This window comes from Anabas testudineus, chromosome 24 (assembly GCF_900324465.2).
Source record: "Anabas testudineus chromosome 24, fAnaTes1.2, whole genome shotgun sequence".
Taxonomy (NCBI): Eukaryota; Metazoa; Chordata; class Actinopteri; order Anabantiformes; family Anabantidae; genus Anabas; species Anabas testudineus.
Window position 1 is genome coordinate 2,222,897 of NC_046632.1, and position 27,398 is coordinate 2,250,294.

General features: G+C 41.6%; 3 protein-coding genes across 4 annotated transcripts; 2 read left to right on the top strand and 1 right to left on the bottom strand.

The window, feature by feature from the left end:
* Positions 1 to 213: 213 nt before the first annotated feature.
* smim8 (small integral membrane protein 8) lies at positions 214 to 1,648 on the top strand. The gene is made up of 2 exons (XM_026342040.1): positions 214 to 466; positions 1,406 to 1,648. Exons 1-2 carry the CDS (start codon positions 338 to 340, stop codon positions 1,562 to 1,564), a joined length of 288 nt encoding a protein of 95 aa, XP_026197825.1. The 5' UTR covers positions 214 to 337; the 3' UTR covers positions 1,565 to 1,648.
* Positions 1,649 to 2,251: 603 nt separating this feature from the next.
* Positions 2,252 to 7,612, bottom strand: ddx51 (DEAD (Asp-Glu-Ala-Asp) box polypeptide 51). Its single transcript, XM_026342039.1, has 16 exons — positions 7,402 to 7,612; positions 6,737 to 7,074; positions 6,284 to 6,426; positions 6,022 to 6,172; positions 5,770 to 5,915; positions 5,564 to 5,635; positions 5,386 to 5,492; positions 4,677 to 4,785; positions 4,448 to 4,593; positions 3,815 to 4,004; positions 3,588 to 3,703; positions 3,387 to 3,503; positions 3,169 to 3,270; positions 3,002 to 3,065; positions 2,782 to 2,916; positions 2,252 to 2,429 (listed from the first exon to the last, which is right to left on the bottom strand). The coding sequence occupies exons 1-16, from the start codon at positions 7,422 to 7,424 to the stop codon at positions 2,412 to 2,414; spliced, it is 1,977 nt and encodes a 658-aa protein (XP_026197824.1). The 5' UTR covers positions 7,425 to 7,612; the 3' UTR covers positions 2,252 to 2,411.
* Positions 7,613 to 7,902: 290 nt separating this feature from the next.
* Positions 7,903 to 27,209, top strand: cenpe (centromere protein E). 2 transcript variants are annotated; one of them, XM_026341560.1, is made up of 56 exons: positions 7,903 to 8,079; positions 9,141 to 9,253; positions 9,361 to 9,450; positions 9,547 to 9,665; positions 9,765 to 9,884; positions 10,175 to 10,256; positions 10,369 to 10,436; positions 10,518 to 10,592; positions 10,712 to 10,763; positions 10,872 to 10,959; positions 11,685 to 11,814; positions 11,969 to 12,088; positions 12,621 to 12,773; positions 12,863 to 13,013; positions 13,145 to 13,241; positions 13,526 to 13,967; positions 14,072 to 14,128; positions 14,273 to 14,440; positions 14,562 to 14,636; positions 14,769 to 14,837; positions 15,203 to 15,334; positions 15,443 to 15,620; positions 15,705 to 15,859; positions 15,950 to 16,243; positions 16,491 to 16,637; positions 16,826 to 16,990; positions 17,124 to 17,240; positions 17,333 to 17,503; positions 17,637 to 17,786; positions 18,061 to 18,282; positions 18,386 to 18,478; positions 19,011 to 19,094; positions 19,205 to 19,321; positions 19,418 to 19,534; positions 19,630 to 19,851; positions 19,969 to 20,049; positions 20,289 to 20,372; positions 21,014 to 21,175; positions 21,299 to 21,520; positions 21,656 to 21,739; positions 21,898 to 22,014; positions 22,103 to 22,336; positions 22,445 to 22,666; positions 22,754 to 22,846; positions 22,942 to 23,022; positions 23,187 to 23,312; positions 23,399 to 23,593; positions 23,682 to 23,891; positions 24,031 to 24,228; positions 24,442 to 24,645; positions 24,831 to 25,007; positions 25,162 to 25,262; positions 25,420 to 25,517; positions 26,059 to 26,194; positions 26,277 to 26,623; positions 27,016 to 27,209. In XM_026341560.1, exons 1-56 carry the CDS (start codon positions 8,024 to 8,026, stop codon positions 27,099 to 27,101), a joined length of 7,947 nt encoding a protein of 2,648 aa, XP_026197345.1. In that variant the 5' UTR covers positions 7,903 to 8,023; the 3' UTR covers positions 27,102 to 27,209. The 2 variants fall into 2 exon arrangements, with proteins under 2 accessions (XP_026197345.1, XP_026197347.1); XM_026341562.1 differs by lacking the exons at positions 19,969 to 20,049; positions 20,289 to 20,372; positions 21,014 to 21,175; ... (3 more) ...; positions 22,103 to 22,336; positions 22,445 to 22,666.
* The last annotated feature ends 189 nt before the right edge of the window (positions 27,210 to 27,398 follow it).

Below are 27,398 nucleotides of genomic sequence, written 5' to 3' on the forward strand. Positions count from 1 at the left end.
CAAAGCAAACTGCTTCCTCCATAGAATGAGCAGACAGATGACATCATCTGGAATGAGATGATGTCATGTGGAGGGGTTTTTCAGCTGGGAGCAGTGATTTGAATATGTGACACACAGAGGAGACCCACTAACGAGCATGAGCGACTGTTTGGATTATGACCACTAGGGGCGCTGTGAACAAAACCTGCACTGTCTTCTTCTTCGTCTTCGTCTTCTTCTTCTTCTTCTTCAGTGCCGTCTTTGACTTTGAAACATGGCTGCTCTTCGAAAAACACAATCACCAGTGGCAGCGGTGTAACTAACATCAACGAACTGCGTTACCACGGATTTTCCAGACATGTCAGATAAAGAGGCCGATAAAGGAAAGGAGAGACCCGCGGAGAAAGGTTTCAGGACTCCCGGGCTGAGGGGAGCACAGACCACCACTCTGTTCCGAGCTGTCAACCCCGAACTCTTCATCAAACCCGTAAGACCCGCAGAGCCGAGCCCCGCAGAGCCGAGCCCCGCAGGGCCGAGCCCCGCAGAGCCGAGCCCCGCAGAGCCGAGCCCCGCAGGGCCGAGCCCCGCAGAGCCGAGCCCCGCAGGGCCGAGCCCCGCAGGGCCGAGCCCCGCAGAGCCGAGCCCCGCATGGCCGAGGCCCGCAGAGCCGAGCCCCGCTCCGCTGCTCTGGCAGTTAGCTCCGAGCTAAGAGTGCTAATGCTACTAAGACGTTAACAAGTTAGCAACACAGTTAACACTGTGTTTTAAAACGAAAATTTAACTCTTTAATTCACTTCTCAAATATATATTTTTATCTTTAAAGTTTAGTTCATATTAAAGTGTACAGGTCTAATGTTATGTCCAGGTAATTCTTATTCACTCCAGTTTTACTCATTACTGTACCAGTGTCAATGTTACTACTTGAGTACATGTACTTTATTGCAGTATTTTAAATTGATGTTGCTTTTACTGTACTACAGTTCACAGACAAACATTGTACTTTTTACTCTACTACATTTATCTGTCAGCTTTACTTATTAGTAATTAGTACTATAATATTTAGCAGAAATGTTTCTTTGCCTTACTTTACTTTACTTTGATCAAAGTCAATACTGTTTAAAATACATTGTTTTCTAGGTGAAGTACTGTTGAAATGACTTATTACTTAAGCTTGACTGACCAATTTGAAGCAATACTTTTTTCTTTTAATACTTGGACTTGTACCTGTGTATGTTGAGCTTTGTGTATCTTTACTATTTGAAAAGGTGAATACTGACAGTGGCAGTAGTTGATGTTATATGAAGGTCTACTTCCCTTCAACCTTATTCTTTAACTGATGTATTGTTTCATGCTCACAGAACCCCACCGTTCATCAGACTGACAGATCAAGTGCCCGACTCTAACAACAAGCTGTGTTGTTTTGCAGAATAAACCAGTGATGGCGTTTGGACTGGTGACCATCACTCTGTGTGTGGGATACCTGGGCTACATGCACGCCATGAAAGAGAACGACCAGCAGCTGTATGAGGCCGTAGACAGTGAAGGAGAGCGATACATGAGGAGGAAATCTTCCAAATGGGACTGATGCCACAATATGGTGTATAATACTGTGTGTGTATGTGTGGGTGACTGAGTGAATTAAAGCTTGACTGGATTTAAACAAAGGAAACGTCCCAGGATTCTATTCGGTGGTTCTATTAATCTCACCACACTACTACTCTTTGCTGATGGTGGTCCTCTGTACATCTGTGTTGATATTACATTAACAAAACAGATGTTAACAGCTATGGTAGTTTACAATATTCACACATTCATTATCAAATTATTCAATTTGACGTTATAAAATCTGTTTTTCTAAGTGAACACACACTTTTGAACAGGAGTCCACTGCTTGGGATTATGGTAAAATACCTACCTTCCAGTATTTGCTGCTTTTATCTGTTTTGTTATTACTTTAAACTGAATATTTTTGTGTTTTCAACCATTTGGCAAACAAAACAGCACATTTAGAAACATCATCTTGAGATGGCTGTCTGTGGAGATTCTCAATCTTCCATGTCATGTTATCCCAAAGATGCTGCTCAGTGGTAAAAGGACTTTTTTAAAGACATAAAACCTTTATAACACCTGTTAATCAAAACAGATTATTGAAACATGAAGGCTCTCCAAGACTCTTATAAAACAGTACTAGGATCATGGTCAGCTGAAGTCTCCAGGGATAAAACAACATGATTTCTTGATTCTTCTGTACTGTAAACCAGACAGACTGATAGCAAATGAATCTGTCTTTAATGAGTCTTTTCCCCCATATAGCTAGATGGATCATCTACATCGATGTACAGTCTTGACTGTTAAATACAGTGGAGAAAAATGCAGTGTGATCTTTAGAAGGCTCAGACATCTTCTCAGAGGGGAGTATCAGCGTTGGTCCATCATTTGGCGTTTTCATCCTGCAGAGAAACAAGAGACTTGAGAGATTTGTAGTAATGAATCTTTTGTATACAATATTTAGCCACAACATTAGCACCACCTGGTGCTGGACAGGATTAGCTGTAATTGAATGCTGACGCCTGCTGGTCACAGTCAGGATTCATTTTTTTCCCACGCTGACCCCTGTCCACCTCAACATTAATAACACCAGGTGGATTTAACATTGGAGCTTTGACTTTGCAGACACAGAGTTTGTATGCTTAAGAGCATGAAACAAACTAACTTACTTTTTATTGCATTTTTGCACGGTAACCTATTAAAAAGAGGATATTTTATCTTTCTAACATGTAGTAAAGGTGTTAGAGGTGGTACCTTGATAACATTAGCCAGCTCCTGCAGTGTGTGCTCATATCTCTCTTCCATACTCTTCAGATTCTCAGGTTTAACAATCTGCTTCTGAATCCCGGGGCTTCCTGCCTCCACCACCATCTGAAGGAAGTTCTTCTCCTGAGTGAGCCAAGGAGGAACATTTGCTTTATACTTTCTTTGTAGAATGCTCTTTACACTGTTTACACACATGCAGACCTTTTACCTGTACTCCAAGGAGGAAGGTAAAGGCCAGGCCTGCTTTTCCTGCTCTTGCTGTTCTTCCAATTCTGAACAGGGACACAGAAGCCAGGAGTCAGCTTCATTCAGAATGACTTCAAACACTACAGTGATTAGACAGCATTCATTCACATAGTTAAATACAGGTCTCACCTGTGAATGTACGTCCTGACATACTGTGGTGCGTCGTAATTCACAACACATTTGACCCCGTTGATGTCGATGCCTCTGGCAGCTGCGTCTGTGCTGATCAACCTTCAGGATTCAAAAAGACTTGAACACATTAGTTACAGAAAGATTTGTTTGTCAGAATCTTGTCATTTCTTTTTTAATCACTTTGCATTTTACTTCACACACACAGGCAGACTCACAGTTGAATCTTTCCTCGTTCGAATTCCTTCAGCGTCTTCTTTCTGTCTCCAGGAGAGAGTCTGGAGGAGAATTCAGCGGCATGAACTCCACCGAAGAGCTGCACTAGCAGAAAAAGCCTAAGGAAGGAGGGAAGAAGTCAGACAAATATAGATCCACACAGTGATTGACACTTTAAAAAACATTAAAGCTCTCTCTCCTACCTGTGTGCAGTCTCTCTGGAGTTGGTGAAACAGAGGATTGGGCTAAGCTTCATACGCAGGATAAAGTGGAGGATGAGGAGGGGCTTTTTGCTTAACGTGCAGGGAACATAGTACTCCTAAAAAGACAAATATAAGTTCACAAAGTGCAGATGGTGGTGCATTCTTTGCCATTTCTTGCTGCTTCCTCTGTTTCGCTTCTTTCTGGATGTAAAAAGTCGTCTTCTTACCGTCAGACCTTGGGGGAAGTCAAAGCGGTCTCGTGTCTGCGTGGGGGCTGCTGGTGTGCTGTCAGGGTGAGAGTGGACGGAGCTGAAAAGTCGGGGCTGATGGAGGCCCAGCTGCTGCAGCTTCTCCGGGTTCTGTGTGAGCGTGGCAGAAAACAGCAGCTTCTGCAGCGGCATCTGAGGCGGAGACAGACTGAGGGGGAGAAACACACAGACGTGGTCAGTCAAGAGAGCAGCTAAAGAGACGGTAGAGACCAAATTCAAGTTCGAGTTCAATATTGGACTGAATTATTATGTATTTATTAAAAGGGTCAGATGTATTGTGTTTGCTCTAGTTTAATGTAGTGGTGCAAAAATCTGAGTGACGCTTTAGAGGGACTTTACTCATCAAAGGATGTGTTCTTTGTCTTTGACCTGTTAAATTGCTGAAAATGTCACCTTAAAGATGAAGTAAATAGGTTTTTTTTTGCTTCTAGCAGAATTATGCTCCATTCAATGTTCCCTTCTTTGAGTGATGCTCACCCTTCAAATCTTATTGCAGCTTTAAAATCAAGACTAACACTAGTTGGTAGTGTTGGAAATCTTCTTTCCAGCAGTACCCATTGAAAATACACTTGGAGACATCAGGTGACTCACCTGGCTGCTGTGACATGCGCTGGCTCAGTCCTCCTGAAGATAGACATGGCTTCGGGTCCACTTCCTGAACTGTACACCGCCTTCACCACCTGGCTGAGCCAAGACTGGTGCATGCTGTCAACCATCCTGTCCGCTTCGTCGATGATCTGGGTCGAACAGAAAACATTGTTATTATATTTTACTTGCTCTTGTTGGTAGTAAATATGATTTTTAATTAATCAGGACTCACAAGAAACCTGAGGTGTTCCAGACATAGGCCTGAGTTCTTGTTGATGTGATCTACCAGTCGACCGGGCGTGGCCACAACAATGTCTGCTAAACTGCGCCTCTTGCCACCTCTGGAAATGAAAATTAGAAAACTTACATGAAGATTAATGTGTAGGACACTTTTTAATAAGGTTTGCACTTTTTCTAAACAGTAGTTTTCAGGCACTTTAAGAGAATTGATGTTCTTTTAATGTTAAAGAAAATTAATACAACCCAGGAATTATATTTTTTTACTTTTCATTTTAGATATATAAATAATTCATTCATTGACATGCTACAGTTTTAGTAATATTAAAATCTTAAAATGTATTTTAGCCCTTTATATAAAATGTCTTATTAGAAAGTAGTTCCCAGAATTGTAATGTTTGTATTAACGTTTTAATGTATTTGAAGTAGAGTTAATTTTAACTACTTGCACTGAAGTCTTGAACTGTACGCTGGATTTTATAAGATAATGAACATATGACAACAATGAACAACACAAACTAAATAAAAACTAAATTTCCTACTGAAACATGGACACACTTTGGAAACCAACTACCTCAGAGTTGCTTTTTAGTAAATGCACTTTGTTAAATGAAACTTTAAAGCTTGCTACAGTAAATAAATCCATAAACCTGCATATCTTATATAGGTATTACAGCTTTCACACTCTTCTTCTCATCACTCACCTGAGTTCTGAGAGTGAAGCCTGCTCTGCAGCAAAGGACTTCTGACCTGCCAGCATCACCACTTTCAGAGTAGTTCCCTCTGCGTACGACATGAAGACTTTGCTGACCTGTACAGGAGAATATCAGATGTCAGCTGAGCTTTCTTTTTCACATAAGTACATTTTGAAAACATTCCCACCTGCTGAGCTAGCTCTTTGGTTGGCAGCACAGCCAAAGCACGGACTTCACACACCACTCGCTCCATCAGCGCCTGGGGATACAAACAACTGTCTTAAACCTGGAGAGTCACTTTACATAGTCTACCTTGTGCAGTTTTGCACATGTAGTAATGACTGTGTGCATTAGATGCTTGAAGGAGCTTCAGAGAGTTAGCAGGAAGCTCACCTGTATGACAGGTATGACAAATGAAAGAGTCTTGCCACTGCCTGTTGGCGCAGACACGCAGATATCTCTGGGCTTATAGCCTCCACGTCCGATCAGCAGCCCCTGCTGTGTGCTCTCCAAGATGGCCGGAATCACCTCTGCTTGCACTGCGAAAAGAACAAAGTAACCGTTCACGTTAGACTGTTGTTTGGTATCTTTGAAATGTAAAAACCTGCTGCTGAATACAAAAATAAATTCAATGTGTGTAATCACCTGGGAAGAAGTGTTGAATTCCATTATTTTGTAGTTTTTTCATAAGCTGAGCAGAGAGTCCTGGGACGTCAGAGATGGGGACAAGGTTGCTTTTAATGTCGCTGTGAATCACATCAGGCTGAGCGAGCCACTGAGGCAGGACTCTATGTACCTGTGAACACAGAAATAAACACTTTGGTTATTTATGATCCCCACAGGAGGAAAACGAGCGATGCTGATGACTCATGACACTTTCTTTAGCATTGCTGACAAATCACTGCACCTTTTGGACAGGTTTGTTCTCAAATCCACCCAGAACTGTAAATCCTGTTGGAGCAGAGGGTTGCTTTGGTGTGTCGTTCTCTGTCTCTGCCTCTTCACCTCCTGTCGTGTTCCCCCGCCCATCTCTTCCTTCAGATGGACTGCCTGAAATCCAAAAACAGACAGGCTACATAATCTCAGACAGATTTGTATTATACAGGTGCTATGAAGACACATCACAGTTGTTTTTATTCTTATGCTACCATCCTAAAGGTTTCATATTGTAGCTATGTATGCCTGCAGGAACTAGTTTCTTTTCATCCTTGGATAAAACCTTGATTGACCATCACATGATCCAGTGCCACAAATTCTCTTATGTCTCTGCTATGTGCCACTTGAGAGCAAATCTATTTGTGCAACTGGTTCTTGTATGATGCTCAGTGAACTGAAAAGCAGAGCTGGTGATAATACACACCTGACTGATCTTTCTTCTTCTTTTTTTTGTCATTTACAACTTTCTTCTTTGTCTTTTTCTCCTCGACGGGCTCATCATGGTTATCCGAGTCCGAAATATTCAGAGGCGCCGCTTCTGAGTTCTTCTTTTTGTGCCGTGGAGTCTCTTCACTGCTGTCCTCTTCTGCTTTTCTTTTCTTTTTGACCTCCTGCTGTGGTGTCTGTTCTTCAGGCTGGCGTTGTCTCTGCTCTATCAAACTTTGCTTCTGCTTCTCTTTTGCCTTCTGCTGCAGTTTAGCCAGTAACAACTGAGAGCGAGACTCCTTTGAGGCACTTCCATCTTCCTCCTCTCCAAAATACCTGTGAGCAGCATGACACAAGTCAATACAGATTGCAAAATATACATATGTAGGGATCTCAGACAAACTGTTCATTTTGGTGATCTGATGCTACAAAACTGAACTAAAACATTTTTCAGATTTTTCAAATTTTAACTTGTGTTTTGCCGCAGACACACAGTAATGACAGCTTTTAAATGTCAGAAACTGCTTTACCTCCTATCTAATACAACAGGTTTTTGATTTAGGGACTGTGCAAATGCTTATAGTCAACAAAGCCAAATAGAAACGTAGAATGTGACCTATGAAAAAGGCAGACAATGTAAGACAATACATAAAACAAGCCTACCTGTTCACATGAAATAGAGACATTTCTAAGGCAGAAAAACGTGTTTTCACTCGTTTCAGGTCTCTGCATTAAGCAGATGTTGCGCTGGATGTTATTTATTCCTGTTCCGAAATTTAACTCAGCTCCTTTAAAGCCCTGTAAACTGGTAACTTGTACTTAACTAAACTAAAAAACGTGAAAACACTCTCTCATGTGTTGCTTTCCCATACTGTAGCAGACGCCACTTGATGACGCCACATAAGCCAGTCGCATTTTTCTGACAACAGTCGGGCGCGCCCACAGTAACTGTATTTGACGTTGCTAAATTTTAATGTACAGCAAACCAAATATCGCTTTTAACAATTATTCCACACGTGGCATATTATAAGAAGTTTTTAACATTGTTTTTTAAAATCACGATCGCAAACCAAACGAAAGACAACCGTTTTCTCCGCGGTCCTATGTGGAACCGCCCAGCCGATGACGTTCACCAATCAAATGTCAGTGGTAGAATTCAAACATAGCAAAGGGAGTTAGTCGAACTGCGCTCGAACCAGTTGGTTAGGCGTATTTATTATCATTTATTAAAATGTATTGGTTTTCATTGTAAGTCTATCTTTGAAGGGTTATTATCAAAAAGAAAATGACAGAAGAGTCGGCTGTTAAAGTCTGTGTGCGAGTACGCCCGCTTATTGCGAGGTAAGTTTTGAGCCAACAGCTAGCAAGTTAAGATGCTAACTCTTACCGTTGCTAACTAAAGGAATAGTAGTAGTAGTTAATATGTGCGCTTAGCTAAAATGTAGAAACCACTGGTGATATATTGTTTCAGCTATTGCAACAATACAACAATGTCTCACCAATGAGATAGTTTTAGCAAACAATAGCGTTACTTAATTGTGTATTAGTGAATTCATTGTATTGTTATTGCAAAGGAAGTTTGCAGTCAGGTGGAGCGTTAACTCTAATGCTAGTTGTGTTTCATACATTTCAGTGACAGTTTCAGTATCAAGAAAAAAAACTTAGGCTTTTCGTTTTGTTTCTGAGTTGCAGTGACTGTAAGACGTAGATGTGTAGTAGTAAGCATCTCTAAAGATGGCGCTGTTAAGCCCTAGTTTATTGTCTCTTACTGGCTACTTAAGCACAAACTGGAGCAAGTTGCTGTTAAAAGAGTGTCACTGGTTGACTTGATCTAGTACGACACTGAAGCTGACGATCACATTTGCGGATTAAGTAAACTTTATTGGAACTGAGCCTCAGGCGATAATGAGCAATTCATCGGTTTTTGTTTTGTTTTTTTTTACAGCCCTTATCGTCGCATATCTGCAGATATCGTTGTAACGTTACGTTTAATCTACTCCCTTGTGAAACATTTTTGGTGCAACAGCAACTTTAATAACAGCTAAATGTAAATTGTATTATTATTATTATTATTATTATTATTATTAATTGGACATTGTATAGTTTTGTTTCTCATAATAAAAGAAACATGATTTTTCAATTATGTACTGTAGCTACATTTTATAATTCATAACGAAAATAAATGCACAGCTAAAACGACCAATCTTCGTCTTTTTTACAAATACGCTTTGAATCTTGATGTAAACATTAGATACAGTACACAAGAGAAAACGTAAACGGTGTTTGACAAGGCAGCTCCTAATTAATTTCATAGAACAACAAAAACTTTTCTCTGGAAGATGCTGAGAAGGTCTGTTAATATCTCCACATTTAGCTATCTTGAACATGCCTCTTTCTTACAGGGAGGAAAGTGCTGCATCAGAAGATGCAGAGCCTATCCAGCTGTTTTGGAAAGCTGATAAGAAATCAATACATCAGATTGATGATGGGAACTCCACTAAGAGTTTTAGTTTTGGTATGTTTTACAACATGCACTAAATGTTTTCTGGAATTTGTGGTTTGAGTCATAGTAATAGAAATGTTGTACAGTTTACATTCACTTTTAACCTCTGTTGTTTACAGACCGAGTGTTCACTGCTGAAGAAACGACCAATCAGCTCTACCAGGACATTGCTAAACCTCTGGTTGTTTCCACTGTTGAGGGATATAATGGTACAGACTTTAACATCATTATGAGACCTGTCTTGTGATACCATGTGCTTCCTTCCCACTTGGATTACATTTAGATATTCTGTGTTTGATCCACAGGAACTATATTTGCGTATGGGCAAACTTCTTCTGGAAAGACTTTTACCATGATGGGTAGTAATCACATTCCTGGAGTGATACCACTGGCTGTAGAAGATGTCTTCCAAACCATTAAAAATGTAAATGGATAAATATTAATAATAACATTACAGGTTTGAAACATGCTTCAGTTTCTTTGTGTAATCACAGCATATTCTTACTTTTTTTTTCCTCCAAAGTGTCCAAAGAAGGAGTTCCTTCTCAGAGTGTCTTACATGGAAATTTACAACGAGACTGTGACTGACCTGCTTGTTGACAGCTGGAAGCGGAAACCCCTGGAAGTTCGAGAAACCATCAATGTAAGTTCTCCTAGACATGTCTTATGCTTACCTATTTTAAGTGGTGATACAAGCTCAGTTCACTATTCACAGCAGCTTTCAGCTTTCTTCCTCTGAACTTTGTTTGTATTAAATTGTATTTGTAGCTTGTAAAACACTAAAGTTGTCCAACCCTAATGTTTCATGGACAGCCCATGTTATAAACTGGTGGGGGCTTCATGTCCTTTTACTCAAGTGATATGGTGTTGCAGTATGCTTAAAAAACAAAAAATATATTGAAGTCAAAAAACTGTCCTTTCCACAATGTGCAGAAAAACATCTACGTTGCTGACCTGACTGAGGAGCTGGTTACATCTCCTGCACAAGCCCTGGCCTGGATTCGGAAAGGAGAAAGTTAGATCTGAGCTCACTACTGAACATATACTACTGAGAGTTATTATCTACACAGTGTGTATAGCAGAGTCTGTTTAACAATTGGTGTTTTGTCTCTAATTTGCCCCTGTAGAGAACCGTCACTATGGAAAGACAAAAATGAACCAGCGGAGCAGCCGCTCACACACCATTTTCCGAATGGTAAGCAGCATCACAACACTCAGTGATGTGTAGGATTCAGAGTGAATGTGGATTTTTTTTCATGAACTGAGTATTTCTTAGATTTTGGAGAGCAGAGAAAGGAGTGATCCAGTATCGGGTGAAAATGCTGACGGAGCCATTATCGTGTCTCACTTGGTAAGCTAGCTCCTTTTTATCATTGGGCTGTTCTGTCTTTCTGTTAACTAATCACATCCCAGTTACAGTTCGTAGTGTCATATTTATTTGCTCACTAGCATTTTTGCCTCATCTTCTAGAATTTAGTTGATCTGGCTGGATCTGAGAGAGCAAGTCAAACAGGAGCCGAAGGTAGGGTGGAAATTTAAGTTATTGAATGGTGCTGTGTGAAATGTAGAGTAGACACTACTCTACACTACAAATGAGTGTACATTAAGCTTTCTATTTTCAATATCTAAGGGGCCCGTTTCAAAGAAGGTTGTAATATCAATCGCAGCCTGTTCACACTCGGACAAGTGATCAAGAAACTGACTGATGAAAGCCAGAAGTGAGTAAACAGTAAACATCCAATGCATATGTTTCAATGCAATGTTTTTAGCCTATATTGTTGGGATTAATGTAACTTATGCTTTTGGCCATTTTCTTCTGTTATACTACTGATAAATCCAGTAAATGTTTAAGCTTTACTCCTTAGCAATAGGATATCATTTAGTTTGCAATGAAATGTCTTGTCGGAGTGTTTGTTAGTTTCTCCCAAATCTTAATAACCTGATGATGATGATGATGATGATGATGTAGGAAGCACACATTTTTAATGTGAAATATGACACATTACTAAAGCCGCTTTCACATATGCACTCTGGACTGTCTCTAGAGTGTTCAGCCCAGACATTAAGCGGAGTTGTTCGTTGCAGGACACAGCAGAAAAAAGTCCAGGTGACATACAGGACGTTCCCACTCTGAGAAATTGTTTGTTTGATTTCGAGATGGGGGATCAGTCACTGTGTAGAGTATTGAAATAAATTTAGTTTACTGTGCGTCAGTGTATCAAGGCCTATGATTAGAAACAACACTTATATAAATCCAGTTTCTCACAGAAAAGAAGCAATATCTAACAACTGAAAGCTGGCTAGAATGCAAAGCTCCCTCATTCTTACCTGCTGTGTTCCCACATGAGGGATGAATAACTCAGATATTTGCGTTCTCGCATGCGCATAGAGTTATATATATTCAGTCTGTGGGCACCTGCTAAATATCATTCTTTGTCTTCAGGGGTTTTACCAATTACAGAGACAGTAAGCTGACCCGCATCCTGCAGAACTCCTTGGGTGGGAATGCTAAAACAGTCATCATCTGCACCATCACTCCTGTCACTCTAGATGAAACTCTCAGCACTTTGCAGGTTGGTGCAACATTCAGACTTGTGTCCTGCACAGCTCTCAATATCTGAAGAACTGTACAGATGTACAATAACTGAACTGAAAACCCAAACAGTTAACACAACACAAGACTTATCCAGGCAGATGATGTCTCACAAAATGTGCCATTTATTTCAGTTTGCTAGCACTGCAAAGAAAATGAAGAATGACCCCCATGTGACAGAGGTGTCTGATGATGGTGCTCTCCTCAAAAGATATCGCAATGAAATTGTTGACCTAAAGCGTCGACTTCACGAGGTAAGTGTCACCAGCTTCTTCAGTAATGTTGTTTGTCCCAACTCTTTGCAAGTTCCATTATAGACTGCCTTTCCAAAAAAAAAAGTCCCAAAAATCCAAAAATCACTTCACCTGCTTGTCTTCTTACCCTGATATGTCCATCACTCTGGAACAGGGTAAATCTGGACTCAGACCTCATGACCTTCTTCCATTGGACAGTTCTTAACCCAGTTTTAGTAGTTTTATCAATCTCCTTAGGTGTTTTCTTTGCTTGATTCATGCCAATAATTTGACTCTTCTGAAACAGATTAACATATTTTCTACAACCACAGGATGTGTTTTCAGACATGGTTGTTAAGAAATAAGAAGCTACCCACTGCATCAATTAGTGTTAAATAACTTGTTGCCAGCTGACAAATAATCATCCATGCAGTAATTATCCAATGGGAGGTTCTTACCTATTTGCTTAGTTAAATGCAGATGGTAACTTTTTTATTTTGTCATGGGTAGTGTCGATGCACTTTGTATCTGCTGACCTATTTGTGACCTACAGGTTTCTTCAGTCACACAGACCACAGCAACAGAGAAGGAGGTTCTCTCCCAGTTGCTCCAAGAAAAGGATCAGCTCCAGAGAGAACAAGAGGACAGGATCAGAAACCTGACCAAGCTGCTCGTCACTAGCTCCAATCTCGTTCCTGTTAAAAAGGCAACTATGCAAAGTCAAGTTAAAGTTACAGCACAACTTTTTCTTTCTTATCATCAGTCCTCCTAACCTTTGTTGTTCTTGTTCTTAAGATGCCTAAACGCAGGGTGACGTGGGGAGGAAAGATGCTGAGACTTGCCCGTCCCTCTCTCTGTGGGGGTGATTCATCAGACCTGAGCTTTGCTGAGTCTTTCACTCGGAAGAGAAAAGCTGACCGCTCCTGTCTGATGGAGCTGGGTGAAGGTGGGAAGAAGAGCATAAAATTGTGAAAATTACCCTGCCAGTCAATAATTCATTATTCAAATTCCACAAATGAACTGCATGATCTGATTAACTAAAGGATGATTCAATGCCTACGTTCTATCTTTTAACAGAAGATGAGTTTGACTCTCAGTGGGAGATTCCTGATGAGCCATCCGATGAAATGGAGATTAGTCAGTGCTCAGTGAGCGTTCGAAGCTTTGGAGACAGGTGAATGTCTTTCTACTAACAGTAAATGTAACACCTTTAGTATTCCAGTGTAGCATGGTGTGACAACTGGATTACCTAAGTTAGACTTTGCTTTCCTCTGTTTCATTAACATCTATTAGGATTTATAGAGTTAGATTCTATAAATCTTTATATTATTATATTCATATTGGTATATGTAATCTTATACCCCAATGTCAGTATACATTGTCTCCAATGGAACTTGAAAACCTGGTCTTTGTGTGTAACTTCAAAGATGACAGTTATACATGTCTTGTCTTTTCTAGTCCCAAAGACTTTGTGTCTCCAGACCGGATGCATGAGCTCTCAGGAAAAGTGTCTAACCTGGAGCTGCAGCTAGAAGTGGAAGGTCAACAAAAAGAAGAGGCTATGGCAAAAGTGGAAATTTTAGATAACAGAGTATCGGAGCTGCAACTGCAGTTGGAGGTGAAGAGTCAAGAGAAAGAAGAAGCCAATGCAAAAGTTGAAACTTTAGATAACCGAGTGTCAGAGCTGGAGCTGCAGCTGCTAACAGAGGTTCAACAGAAACAGGAAGCGGTGGAGAAAATACTTGAAACAGGGCAGAGGGTAGCAGAGCTGGAGCTGCAGCTACAAACAGAAGCTCAGCAGAAGCTTGAGGCCATGGAGAAGGTTGACATGTTAGAGATCCGAGTTGCAGACCTGGAGAGACAGCTGGAGGAACAGAGCCACACGAACAACGAAACTGATGTATGTTGTGTTTAAACGTACCTGCTTTCTGCCTTTAGCAGAGTTAAGAGACTGCACTGTGTGTCACATGGTTTAAGCACCGCTTTTTACATTGTGTTTTCCAGATGAGAAGAGAGTTTGCAGAGACCATCCAGCTGTGTGAAACTCTGGCTTCAGAGAAGGTAGTACAAAGTGCAGAGCATCTTCTTGTGACAAGTGCTGAAAACAGAGCCGTTATCAGCTATTTTACATGTTAACTCCCATAATGGAAAAGAATGGAAGCATAGTTAATTTGATATTTTAACTGACTGATGGTATGTCTGCAGGACATCGTGGTTGCAGAGCGAGACTATCTGAAGCAGGAGCTCGGGATGTTCTTGGAGCAGACTGAAAGACTGGAGAAAGAGAAAGCTGGTCTGTCACAGGAGCTGGAGGAGAAGAAAGAGACAGACGAGTTCAAAAGTCTGGAGGAGGAGTTCAGGAAGGAACACGAGGTATTCATGTTTTTTCATTTAAATGCAGCCTAATGGGTTGCACCTTGTTCGGAAATGGTTCCCCACCACTAAATGGTTTTGTAATATGAGTTTTTTTATGTACACTCCTGGAATCTTTCAGAATGAGTTGCAAGATGAGATATCGAGCTTGAAGAAGGCTCTTGAATCTTCTAACCTTCAATATCAGGAACTTCAGGTAAGATGATAAGTAGAGAGAGAGGTCGTAATAAGGTTTAATAAATGTGGGCGACAGTGTGAATTTTTTAATCATTCTTAGAATTGTTACAAGCTACAATTGTGATTTTTGAGAAAATGTTTTCTTTTCCAGAACGAGCTTGAAACTTTGTCTGAGGAGCTGAAGAGGAAAACTCAATTTGCAGAGCAGCTTCAGAGTATGGTATGTGTTTCTTTCTTTCTTTCTTTTTTCTTATCACTTGCAACACAACAATAAATAACATAATAAATAACTACTCTGGGGAAACCAGAGATTTACAGCCGAGCTTTGTGTACTATTAAATGAGGGCACAGAGGGGCTTCAGTTTTCCTTTCCTGTGGTTTTGCACTGAAGCAAGCAACAAGTACATGACTACAACTTAAAGTCCTACAAACATAAGAAACATTAAGATGAAATACCGTTAAATTATTGTAATCTTGAGAACCTGGCTGTACTCATTCTATTATTAGCATCCTAAATTTGTTTAACATCAGTAAAGTGGAACAATAGCAGACTGTCAAATTCTCTTTCGGTTTGCCTCCTTTCAGAATGGTAAGGACTTGGTGCAGGAGGTGGCAAAGCTTCGTCGCTCCCTGGATGATGCAGAGGGTGTCAGCAGAGACACGAAGAAGGAATGGGCTATCCTCCGCAGTCAAAACCTCTCTCTGGAGAAGATGAATGTAAGTGGACAATCGGTGTTGTTTCAGCCATTCTTTTCTGCTAGTTTGATGTTTATTGTCATTGGGGTACTAATAATACTTTTTTTTAAATCATGTTATGCATTCCAGGTGACTCTGACTGCCAACCATGAGAAAATGGAGGCTGAGGTGAACAGCCTGAGGTTTCAACTTGAGACTGAGAGGTCACGCTACAGAAAGATGCAAAGTGATCTCCAGAAAGAGCTGAATGTTGCATTTGATGAGAACACCAAACTCACCACTCTGCTAGATGGCAAAGTTCCAAAAAGTAGGTTTTCACTCAGGTTTAAATAACTGACTGTGTTAATCGGGTTTCTAGTGTTCTTAGTGTTATAGTGTTCTTTGTCTCTAGATCTTATAGACAGCGTTGAACTTGAGAGAATGGTGGCCAATCTGAATAAAGAGCTCGCAGCATCTCATGAAACTGAAGGGGCTCTCAGAGCTCAGCTGGAGGAGCAGGCTTCATTCCAGACTCTTCCAGAGAAGGTGGACAGCTTGATGAAGCAGGTAGGTCTTCTAAGCAATCCAATGGGGATGGCATCAGATCCAGAGAAACGCTACAGTATTACAATAAAATGACTTCATTCTGTGTCTCAGGTTAATGAGTTGACGGAGGAGTTAGACGCTGTTCAGACTCAGAGGGACAGCATGCTCACAGCCCAGGCTCAATTTCAGGAGGAGGCTCAGCAGCTCAGAGGGTCCCTGCAGACGTCACAGGATGAGATTCTAAAAATCCAAGCAGGCCTTAGTGCTGCTGCTCTGAGGGAGGAGGAACTGAGCCAGCAGTGTTGCGATGTAACTCAGCAGCTGGATTCACTTCGTCTAGAGCTGGAGTGCTGCAATGCTGAGAGGAGTCAGCTGATGGCTACCATTGAAGAGACAGCCTCAAAAGTAAGCTACTAAATCGAGATAACAGGACAGATGCTACTGCAGAGCTGAAAGCTGAAAAATTATGCCACAATAGCCTTGATACAGCATTATCACACACAGGTTTTGTTGCAGCGTTATCCCTTGCTGTATTTTAATGCATTCTCTTAACAAGTTTTTTTTTTTTTTTTTTTTTTTTTTTTTTTGGAATAGATTGCATCATTGCTGTAATTAAAGTGTTCTTTACAACACAGTCGTTCTTTCTTTTCAGCTCAAGGAGCATGAGCAGCACAGAGCAGCACTGGAAGACAAACTGAAGGAGATGCAGCAGCTGGTGAAGGATCTGGAAGAGAAGCTGGATGACAGTGAAGTTTCCAGAGCCACAGAGGAGGAAATCAGCAAAGAACTTCAAGAACAAGTATGACATTGATGATGGTGGCCTAAGTTAAATACTTTGTGAATTGTGAACAACCTCTTAATGTTCCATTCTGTCTTTACCCCAATGTTGTTCCTGGAATGAAAAGGGTGAATCAGTTATGTAGTAAAACCATAAAGTAACCTCAATCTCAATCTTTCTTTCTTTTTTTTTCATGTGTACATTTGTAGGTGAACCAGCTGACTGAAGAGCTTCAGTGTGTGCGAATGCAGAAAGAAGCTCTCCTGTCTGAGCAGAATGCTGACACTTCTGCAGAGGAGATGAAGAAGCTGCTTTCTACAGCTACTGCAGAGAGAGAGCAGCTCAGCCTCACCCTACAGCAAAACACAGAGATGGCAAGTGACTTTGCTTTTTCCCTTCACCTCTTAGACTTCTATTATTTAATGCTTTTTCTAAATAACCTCTATTTAAAACATATTTAACCCTCTTTTACTGTTTTTGATTAACGCTGTGGTCTCTTTTCTTTAGGCTGCAGAGACACAAATTCTTCTACAGAGCCTTCAAGAGGAGATCCAAGAACAGAAGCAAAAGAACTTAGATCTGGAAAAGCTCCATGAGCAGAAGGAATCAGACTTTGCGGAACAAGTGAGTGAACTGTAATGAAAGCAGCTCATCTTAACGATGCCTTCACTGTCAGGAGTTGTGACTATTAGTTACATTTCTTCATGTATAAACAGATGCTGAGACTGTCTGAGGAGCTTCAGTGTTTGAGGGATGAGAAGGAGACTCTCCTGATGGCCAGTGCTCAGAGTTCTGCAGAAGAAGTGGAGAAGCTGCTTTCGACTGTCGCTTCTCTCAGTGCAGAGAGAGACCAGCTCAAGATGGACATGCAGGAAAACGTGGAGATGGTTAGTTATCATGCAACTGCTGTATCAGTTAGAGGTTATTTTAGGGTGTATTTTTTTGTCTGCGTGTAATAATCCCAGTCTGTTTTTTTTTTTTTTTTTTTTTTTTTTTTTTTTTTTTTTTTTAACCAAACAGATGATTGAAAATCAAGAAGAGCTTAGGACAGCCCTGGAAAAGAATCGTGAGCAGCGGGAACGAATCAAACAGCTAGAGGCGGCACAAGCATCCAAACCAGAGAATTCTCCCAGTGAGCTGAGTGCACAGCTGGAGGAGCTACAAACGCATGTAAGAGGAAAACTGTGTTGGTGTGAAAGGCGATAAAGGTAGTTTTAGATGTCTGAGGAATCTCAGCCAAAGGCACCCGTACACTCTACCCTACACGCTGAAACGCAAAACTCTTGAGAATCCAGTATCCAGTGACATCCCTACAATTAGGCATTTTTAGCAGTTTGCCCCTCCTTCAGAGGGCTACGTCCACTGCTGCACACAAGTACAATAAATGATTTCCTGCCCATGTCCTGTATAAATAATCCTAACTGAAAATTTCACAATTTTACAGGTGAAGACTTTGACTAAGGAGCTTGAGAGTGTGCGAGCAGAGAGGGAAAGTCTGCTCTCCGAGAGGTCAACCTGCTCTCAAAGCTCCACAGAGGAGATGGAGAAGCTGCAGTGCAGGGTGACGTCTCTCAGTGAGGAGAGAGATCAGCTGCAGGAGATTCTAGAGGGTCTGAGACAGGAGAAGCAGCAGCTCAGAGCAGAGCTGGAGGACAGGATAGAGATGGTATGTCAACATTCTTAGCTGCTCATTTAATTGCTTGCTATATCAACTAAATCCAAGACTTCCCAGAAAAGAAAATGTAAAAGTGATGTACTTTCATTCACAGGTTGTACAAGCCCAGAGTGGCTTTCACCAACCTGAAATGCTGGCATCAGAACTGCAAGCACATGATGAGGGAACAACCAAACTTCAGCAAGAGGTAACGTCAGTAAAGTTAAGACTGATGATCTCTGTTCTGAACGTCAAGAAATCCCATAAAAAGACTCAAACCAACATTTGAAACACATCAGGAAGTCACTGTTGCTGTTTCTTTATGATCATGAACACACACACTGTAGCTTATTTTACGTTTCACACACACACTGTCCTGCTGCCATCAAAACTCACGAGGGACCAAATGTGAATTAATCTGCCAGTGAACATGGTCCCTATTGTTTTCATTTCTTTTTCTTTGAGTAATGTTGGTAAAAATACATTACAAGTAGTGTCCAGATGTTTTAGGAAATGGTTGATTATATGATATTGTATAGAGTGATCTTGAGTCTGTGAGCTATAGACAGGCTAAGGAAGTCAAAAAGCTTTCAGAGCTGGACTGACACCTTATTGGATTTTATATGCTAATGGGATTTATTGACTACAAGAAATATATGGATTGACAGCAGTTTGTCTTCAAAACTTGGTCCATGCCTGAAGAGAGTTGAATTTTGGCATGTGACACTTGTCCTTTACAGATAGAGCAGCTACAGGCTACTCTCCAGGTTGTCAGTGAGCAGAAGAGCCAGATGGAAGCAGATCTGCAGCATAACATGGACATGGTAAGGGGAAGGTCTAAGTTTGAGGTCTCAGTATCATTGCTGGTAAAAGGTTTCTATCTTCTATGACTATGATGAATGAAAACTTTGCAAATTGAATTTCTCATGTTAAGGTTGCAGAGACTGAAAACCGTCTCCAGACACTTCAAAAGCAAGTCCAGGAGCAGAATGAAAGAAACTCTGAGCTGGAGAGACTAAGCCAAGAGAGACAAGCTGGCCTAGAACAACAGGTTTGTTTGTTGCAACATATTTCACTAAAGCTGTTCCTTTACTGGGCTTTTTTAGAACCTAGTTTTCTGAATTACAAAACGTTGTCCTATTTGTAGGTTGCAGAGGCTCAGACTCTTCTACATTCTCTTCAAGAGGAGCTGCAAGAGCAGAAGGAAAGGAACTCCGATCTGGTGAAACTCTGTGAGCAGAAGGACTCTGATTCACAGCAGCAGGTATGTTAAAAGGTTAAATAAGGATGTTTCCTAAAAACTGATCCTTTAGTGTCAGCATTCTGACTGCTCGTTTGGGAATCCTTTTATTTAAACAGGCAAAGACTCTGACAGAAGAGCTGGAGAGTGCACGAGCAGAGAGGGACGCACTGTTGTTTGAGAAGAAGAACAGCTGTCAGAGTTCCGCAGAGGAGATGAACAATCTGCTGTGCAGAGTGACGTCTCTCAGCGAGGAGAGAGATAAGCTGCAGGAGACACTGGAGGGACTGAAACAGGAGAAGCAGCAGCTCAAAGAGGAGCTGGAGGACAAGATGGAGATGGTAAAATCCTGGGTCCTCACATGAGACGTTTTATATGCAGTTTAGATACTGGTAAAACAGCTCAACACTTTGCCAAACTGGAGTTACACTCTAACATCTTCTCTCCTTGTTGGTTAGATGCAGTGTGAGTTTCCGCAGCAACTCAGCTCTGAACCACAGTCTCTGAAAGAAGAACTAGAAGCTCAGCAGCTTGTGCGGGTTTGTTACATCTCTAAGATTTTTATGTCAATTTTAGTTTGTGTTTTGAGTTTTCTCTTAAAGCAACTTGTTCTCTTATTCACAGCTTTCTGCAAACTACTATATACAGTATTGTGCTCATTTAACTCCATGGTCTACAGTTTATATTGCTTGTGAATTAAGCTGTTTACCTCAGAAGATAAGGGCCTTGTTATCAAGTAATGTTGAAAATGTGAAAGCTTCCCTGCATTGTGCTTCAGATTCAGCAGCTCGAGGAACATCTGGAGAAGTCCAAGGAGGAGGCTAACCAGCTCAAGTCTGACCTTCAGGAGAATGTGGAGTTGGTGAGTTGTGGGTTGTTGTTTGTTTCGTATTAATTAGTTGGGGTTGTAACGGTTCCTTGAAGGCACTCTCTGACACCCCAATTCAAGATAAAATGTTGGAAATCTGGATATTGTGATGACTTGTCACTTGCTTTACCAATAGGAAAGTCATTTTTCAAAAGGCCATAAAAAAAGAGAAATGCCAAAACAGAAAGTAAGATAATTTGGAGAATTGTTAATCCCCTACTATTATTACACAAAGGCCCTGATTTACAAAAGGTTTATGTAAACTAATTTACTTATAAAAACTGCATAAGCTGATCTACTATCTACGACTGCCTCTTTAGAATAAGCAAAATAGCGCACTGAGGATTTTGCACCTTTGTGTTCATTAATATGCAAACTGAGGCATTTTTTTCATTTGCATTTTTTTTGAGTGCATCCACAACAAAATGCAATTATTCCTTCTTTACTCTGACTCTGACATTTAAGCCATAGCTCCACTATGATCCACAGAATGGTGCAGAACAGTATTTGGTTCAGAGGGACTTAACCTAAAAATGCAAAACTAAGTGAAAGTGCACAGAACTTGTACACCAGGTCTATAACTAGTTCACTGTTCACTTAAGTACAGATGAAGTGATGGTGGTACTATCTTCTAGATGATTGACAACCAGGAGGAGCTCAGAGTGTCTCAGGAGAAGATCCGAGTTCTCCAAGATGAGATCAACATGTTGAGGAGTCAGAAGGCAGAGCTGGAGCGCAGACCAAGCGGTGGAAGTGATGCAGAGAGTAGCCTCCAGACACAAGAGCTTCAACACCAGGTCAGATCACACAGAATGACTCTTGGCTCTTCCATCTAATTTAAATGACTTTGATTTGGATAAATTTTTAAAGAATATTCATACCATTCCCCGGATTTAAATTTGGTCCATTCTTTTTCACAGCTTCACAGTTTGACTGAGGAGCTTGAGAGCTTGCGAGCAGAGAGAGACAGGCTGGCAGCCAGCAGTCTGACCACCACAGAGGAGATGGAAAAGCTGCTGTGCAGAGTGACATCTCTCAGTGAAGAGAGAGATCAGCTGCAGGAGACGCTGGAGGGACTGAGACAGGAGAAGCAGCAGCTCAGAGAGGAGCTGGAGGACAAGATGGAAACACTACAGAGCCAGGTGTGTATGCTGTATTTCTGTTCTAACGGCATATGTTGATTAAAAGGTAGTTTGAACAGGCTAGACCTCTTTTGTTATACACTGGTAAAATGTCTAATGCATGTGGATTGTATTGGGAACAATTTACTTGTACAGATCACGCAGCTGAATACATCTCTACAGACTGTTACTGAGCAGAAGAAACAGGTAGAAGATGATCTGCAGCACAACATGAACACGGTGAGAGAACTGGTCACCAGAAATGATTTCAACTTACGTCCAATTTTTATTTATTTTCATTTGGTTTTGTAAATATGATTAAATTGATGTAAGCATTTTAGGTTTTCTATGCTGATGTTTGTATATTTGACTGACAAAGGTGAACATTTTGTTTTAAGACTTCCACAACAGAAGAACTTCTGAGCTCAGCCCAAGAGGAGCTACATCAACAGAAGCAGATAAACTCAGATCTGCTGAGACTAAGTCAGGAGAGGGAGTGCTCTTTAGATCAACAGGTCAGTGCCACCTCACCATTATTATAAACTGTTATGAATTTGTGTTTTCAGAGAAGGATTATCCATCTAACTCCTTCCTTCTTCACAGATACAGACTCTAACTGAGAAACTGGAGAGCATTAAAGCAGAGAGAGACAGCCTGCTCTCTGAGCAGACAGCCAGCAGTCAGACCATTACAAAGGAGATGGAGGAGCTGCACTGCAGGGTGAAGTCTCTGAGCGAGGAGAGAGATCAGCTGCAGGAGATGCTAGAGGCACTGAGACAGGAGAAGAAACAGATTAAAGCAGAGCTGGAGGAAAGGGTGGAAACACTACAGAGTCAGGTTTGTGAAGGACAGCTTTATTTCTCCTGCACACATTTTTAAACATCTATATTACATTTAGATTATAATTGTACTGAATTATGCCTCTGGTGTCTCCCTTCCTTGCAGATGACTACTTTAATAGAGAAACTAGAGTGCATTACAGCAGAGAGAGACAGTCTACACGCTGAGAAGACAGCCAGCAGTCAGAGCTCCACAGAGGAGATGGACAAGCTGCAGCGCAGAGTGACGTCTCTCAGCGAGGAGAGAGATCAGCTGCAGGAGATTCTGGAGGGAGTGAGACAGGAGAAGCAGCTGCTCAGAGAGGAGCTGGAGGACAAGATGGAGATGGTACATTTCTACACTTACGTTCAGTAAATCCAGTAACTAAGAGAAGCACTATGTTGTCAGTTAATGAGTGCCTTCTTTCAACGGCAGATCTCAGCCGTCCACGAGAAGCTGAGAGAGCAGGAACAGGTGAACATGCAGCAGCAAACTGACAGAGAACAAGAGGCCAAGCTGAGACAGGAAGTATGTCCAAAGCATTTACTATCAAAATTGTAGAGGGATATGACATTGTAGGAATTTTTGCCAAGTGTAATGTTCTTTTACACACGTTGTTTCAGGTTCAGCAAATCGAGGAGCAGCTGCAGATTTACAAGGAGAAACAAACTCGTGCTGAAGTTAAAGCAGATGCTTTGCAGCAGGTTTGTTCTTACCTGGTCCTTTTGCTTATGTATTTCAACTTTCTTAATTGACCAGTCTATTTGTGAGACTGCCCTGGAACAGCCATGCACGTTAAAACATTGTGTCATCTTCACAGAAATGTATATTATGTTACTGAGGTTTTGTTTTTCTCTTCTCTTTTCAGTTGCTCAGTGAAGCGAACACAACCATCTCATCACTCAGGGAGCAGCTGGGCAGTTTGGATCAGAACACTGAACCAGTCAAAGAGACGTTGTCATCAAGGCTGCAGGAGTCCACTGGACAGCTTCAGGTAACTTCACCACTATAATGCAAACACATTTCATTAACATAACATGTCATTATAACAGTGACTCAACTGAACTGGCATCATTCCAGGAATCCTTCAGAAAATTCCAGCACTTTACAGACATGTGTTCCAAGTATAACTCCAAATCCTTGGACAAGGCCCTGAGAGTGCAGTGTACGCTAACGCAGCACAATCTTGCCTCTCTTCCAAAACCCACCATGGACGCCTACAGAGCTATCTGTCAGCTGCAGCTGCAGACTGTTCAGAGTCTGGGAAACATTACAGTGAGTAAACGTGTTCTAATTTAAAATTCTAAAGGTCATACCCCTTTGATCAGGCGATAACTCAGGAAATTGCGTTCTCCTTCTCCAGGAGCACCTACAGCTGCGCGCCCAGGGCTACAGGAATCTCTTTGAGGAGCTGGTGAAGACAGACCTGGCTGTTTTTGAGGAGAGGAGGCTGCAGGACCTGCTGCTGTGTAGGGTGCAGGCACCCAGCTACTCTGTCAAAGATGAGGACTTCCACACACTGTGGGAACACAGACTGACAGAGCTGCTAGACAAGAGGCAGCTCTATCTACAGGTAAGCCTAATAATAAAAAAGCACCAAGGCAGTTTGAATTATAAAAATGAATCATGTATGATTGTGTTTTATTTCTGAGTATATTTCATGCCCAGCATTCGTATACTGACACTCTGCGATGCCTCTCTTTGCTTTGTAGAAAATGACCAGCATTTTGGAGAAGCTCTCAGCCAACATGACCTCTTTCTCCAGTGAGCTGGCTGCCGAGCTCAAAGAGAGGGAGAGATTCAAGGAGCAGCTGCAGGCCGTGGACAGCTACAACACAATGGACAGCATCCTGAGTTGTGAGCTGGACCACAGATCTGCAGTGGCAAACAGCAGGAAGATGACCCTGCAGGTAGTGTCTAACAGTTACTACTCTAATAACAGCTTCTGGTCTTGCTTGGTCTGTTGTACCAAGGGCTGGCTCCGAGCCATGCAATGCAGTTTTGTTAACAGTGTATTTTCTAGTCTATTTATATGTGACATAGCTGATAACCCATTGTTACTTTTTCCTAGTAAAGGTATTGCTTGTCTTTCTAATGTCATAATATTCATGTACCATTTGCAGGGCATCATTGACGAGCAGAACTGTGTGTTTGAGGAGCTGAAGCAGCTGGAGGCTCGGGCTGCGTCTCAGCTCAGCTCAGAGAGAAGTAAAAATTTGACTCTGCTGAAGGCGCTGGAAGGAGCTCCTCTGAAGACTGAGCTGTCCCTGCTGAAGGACAATCAGCAACTCATTCTCCAGCTCCGGCAAACTGAGGAAAAAGTCAAAGTATGTCTGCATACATCTGTTTCATATCGGTTCTTATCTTATCTATGATAATGAAGCACAGCTCGTACAGCTCAGTTGGTTTTTCAGCCTCTGTAAATTTGTAGCTGCATCCAGTGTCTCATCTTAAAATGATGGGACTTTGAAATCTGTTGTCATTTGGTGACGGCTATTTGTCTGTTTGCAAGGCTCTGTGTGCCCAGAACGAGCAGCTGGAGGCAGCTCAGGTCAAAGCCAACAGCAGGGTGTCCAACCACAAACAGGCCACGCAGCTCCTGCAGACAGAGCTGCAGGACAGTCGCGCACAAGTGGAAGAGAAGGAGAATACGATCCAAACCCTCAAGAGCAAACTGCGAGAGTCTGAGGTGGGTTTTAAGAGCTCTACTTCAGGGGCGCATAATACAGAACTGTTGTACATAATCTGAGTTATTTCTTGTTGTCATTAGTGTTTTTGTTTAGATTTAGCTTTTTTCTTTTTTTTTTTTTTTTTGTATTAATTTTTATGCTTTTCAAAATCAGAAAAAAGCTTCTCCCAGTGCCCTTGAGTTGGAGAAACTCCAGTCGAAACTGTTCAAAATGGAGGTGGAGTTGAGTTCAGCATCTGATAAACACCAAGAAGAGTAAGACTTCGTTTCTCATATTTAACTGAACCTTGTCATGTCAGGATTTCCTCAACAAACCACCTTAGTTTCCATCTTTCTTTTTCTGCTAGAAAAATCACATTTAATTTTATTTATTCCAAGACTGCCTCTCCTGACCCATTTGTGCCTTTCCTAGGATCCAGAGGATGACCACTGTGTTAAACGAAAAGGAAGATTCATTGAGGAAGCTGAAGGAGACATTGAGGAAAGCACAGCAGCAAGGAGAGGAGTCGTGTAAGATGGCACTTTTCTTTTGAGACCTTTATGAAAGACTTAATAATAGATACACATTAACTGGACGACAAAATAAAACATTATTATTAGAAATGTTGTTCCCCTACCAATATGTAGAACAGTTGTGAGACTGAAACTGTGACACACGTCTGTGGTTTTTAAAGACAGATCCCCTTTCACAGTCAAGCTGCTGCCAGCTTTTCGGAGACATTCCACCTCTCTTATAGTGGAGTCTCCCACATATTAAGACAGACAGATTATAGGTCATGCTTGTTGTGAGGCATTGAGGGACAGTATGGAGTGTAGGTCATCTCTATTTGAAGAGGTCCTAAACCCCCCCCCCCCCCCCCCCCCCCCCCAAAAAAAAACACCACACAAAGTGAGGGGAAAATGGAGTCAAAAGGTATCTTTAAACTACCGATTGCTATTCAATGACCTAAAGATGATGGAAGCAGCTTTAATATGAAGCTGCTTTGCCGCTATTGAAAGAGAAAGAAACGTCAAAAGGATTGATGGACTAATGCAGTAATGTTATATTCAGTCCTGCAGGGCGAGGATCTTCATGCCAGACTGACTTACCCCAGGGGTTTGATGGTCAAGAGCAGCATTCTGCTGGAGAAGACCAAGCTGGAGGAGGAAGTCAGACAGCTTCAAATCAAAATAACCGAACTGGAAAGGTAAGATTATCAGGTGTGAAAGTTCATGTGATTCATCGCAACCTTTAGTGCACTTCTGACATGGCTGTCTCTGTGTCCACAGCTTGGTGTCCAGTCAGCAGGCAGAGATCAACAAGTGGAAGAACAGAGCCATCAAGCTGAAAGTAAAAGGCAAGGCTGAGATGGATGTGCCGTCATCACCATGTACTCCCACCAAGAGGGCCTTTCCAATGAGCTCAGACTCCACCAACCTCCTCAGCTCTCCTAAGAAGTGCTTGGTTACTCCTAAGAAAATCCTGGACTCTCCCAGAAAGCTGCTGGATTCCCCAAAGGTCTCGCTGCTCGACTCCCCCAAAAGCAGGTTCTTCGATGTGGGTGGAACCTCGGAGCTGCTGTCCAGAACCTGTCCCAAGCAGTTCTTTGACAATTCCTGCCTCGGAACCATTCCAGGTAAGTCGCATCCAAAGTTCACCTGCATTCTAGTTTGTCCCATTCCCAAATGTTTTCTTCACGTCTTGAAGATCCAAGCTTTTTGTTTTGCCAGAGATTTCCCATGTTCCTGACAGAACCGATGCAGAGAAGGGTAACTGCTGGATTATCTCTGTTTGGGGATCACTGGGTTTTAACTAACATAAGCACACCTGGTGGGATTTTACCAATCTTGCCTCATTACAAATAAACACTGAGGTCACTGAGGGGTCACTGAAGCACTTACTGTTTCATGCACATTATTAAGAGCAAACTGTGGAAACAAAGCTGACTCAGACCAGTACAGTTCGTTACCTTATGTTCATATGTTACTTGAGTTTCCATTTGTCTGATGAAAGTCTGTTGTGTTGCAGATGCAGATGCAGCTGCAGGTGCAGACAAGAAGGAGCAGTGGTGGCCTAAGTCTCCAAAACAAGAGGATATGTGTAAAACCCAGTAAAATGTCAACATGTGCAATATTATATGTTTTAAATGTTCTTTCAATTTGTGGCTTTTTATTGTTTTCTAGTCTTTTTCTTCCTCTGTTCTGTCTCTTACACTTGAAAAAATAAAGCTTTTCTTGAAAAATCTATTGGTTCTGTTGTCCCTGTCACATTCCAGTGGAGTACCTTTATATGAGGCAACTAGAAATTGTAAGCAGAGACATGAGAAGGGTTTGTTTGGGTCTGATCATATAACTGTGCTCTGTCATACCTGTAACCATGCAGTTGATGTTTAATCAACATGGTAGTATTCT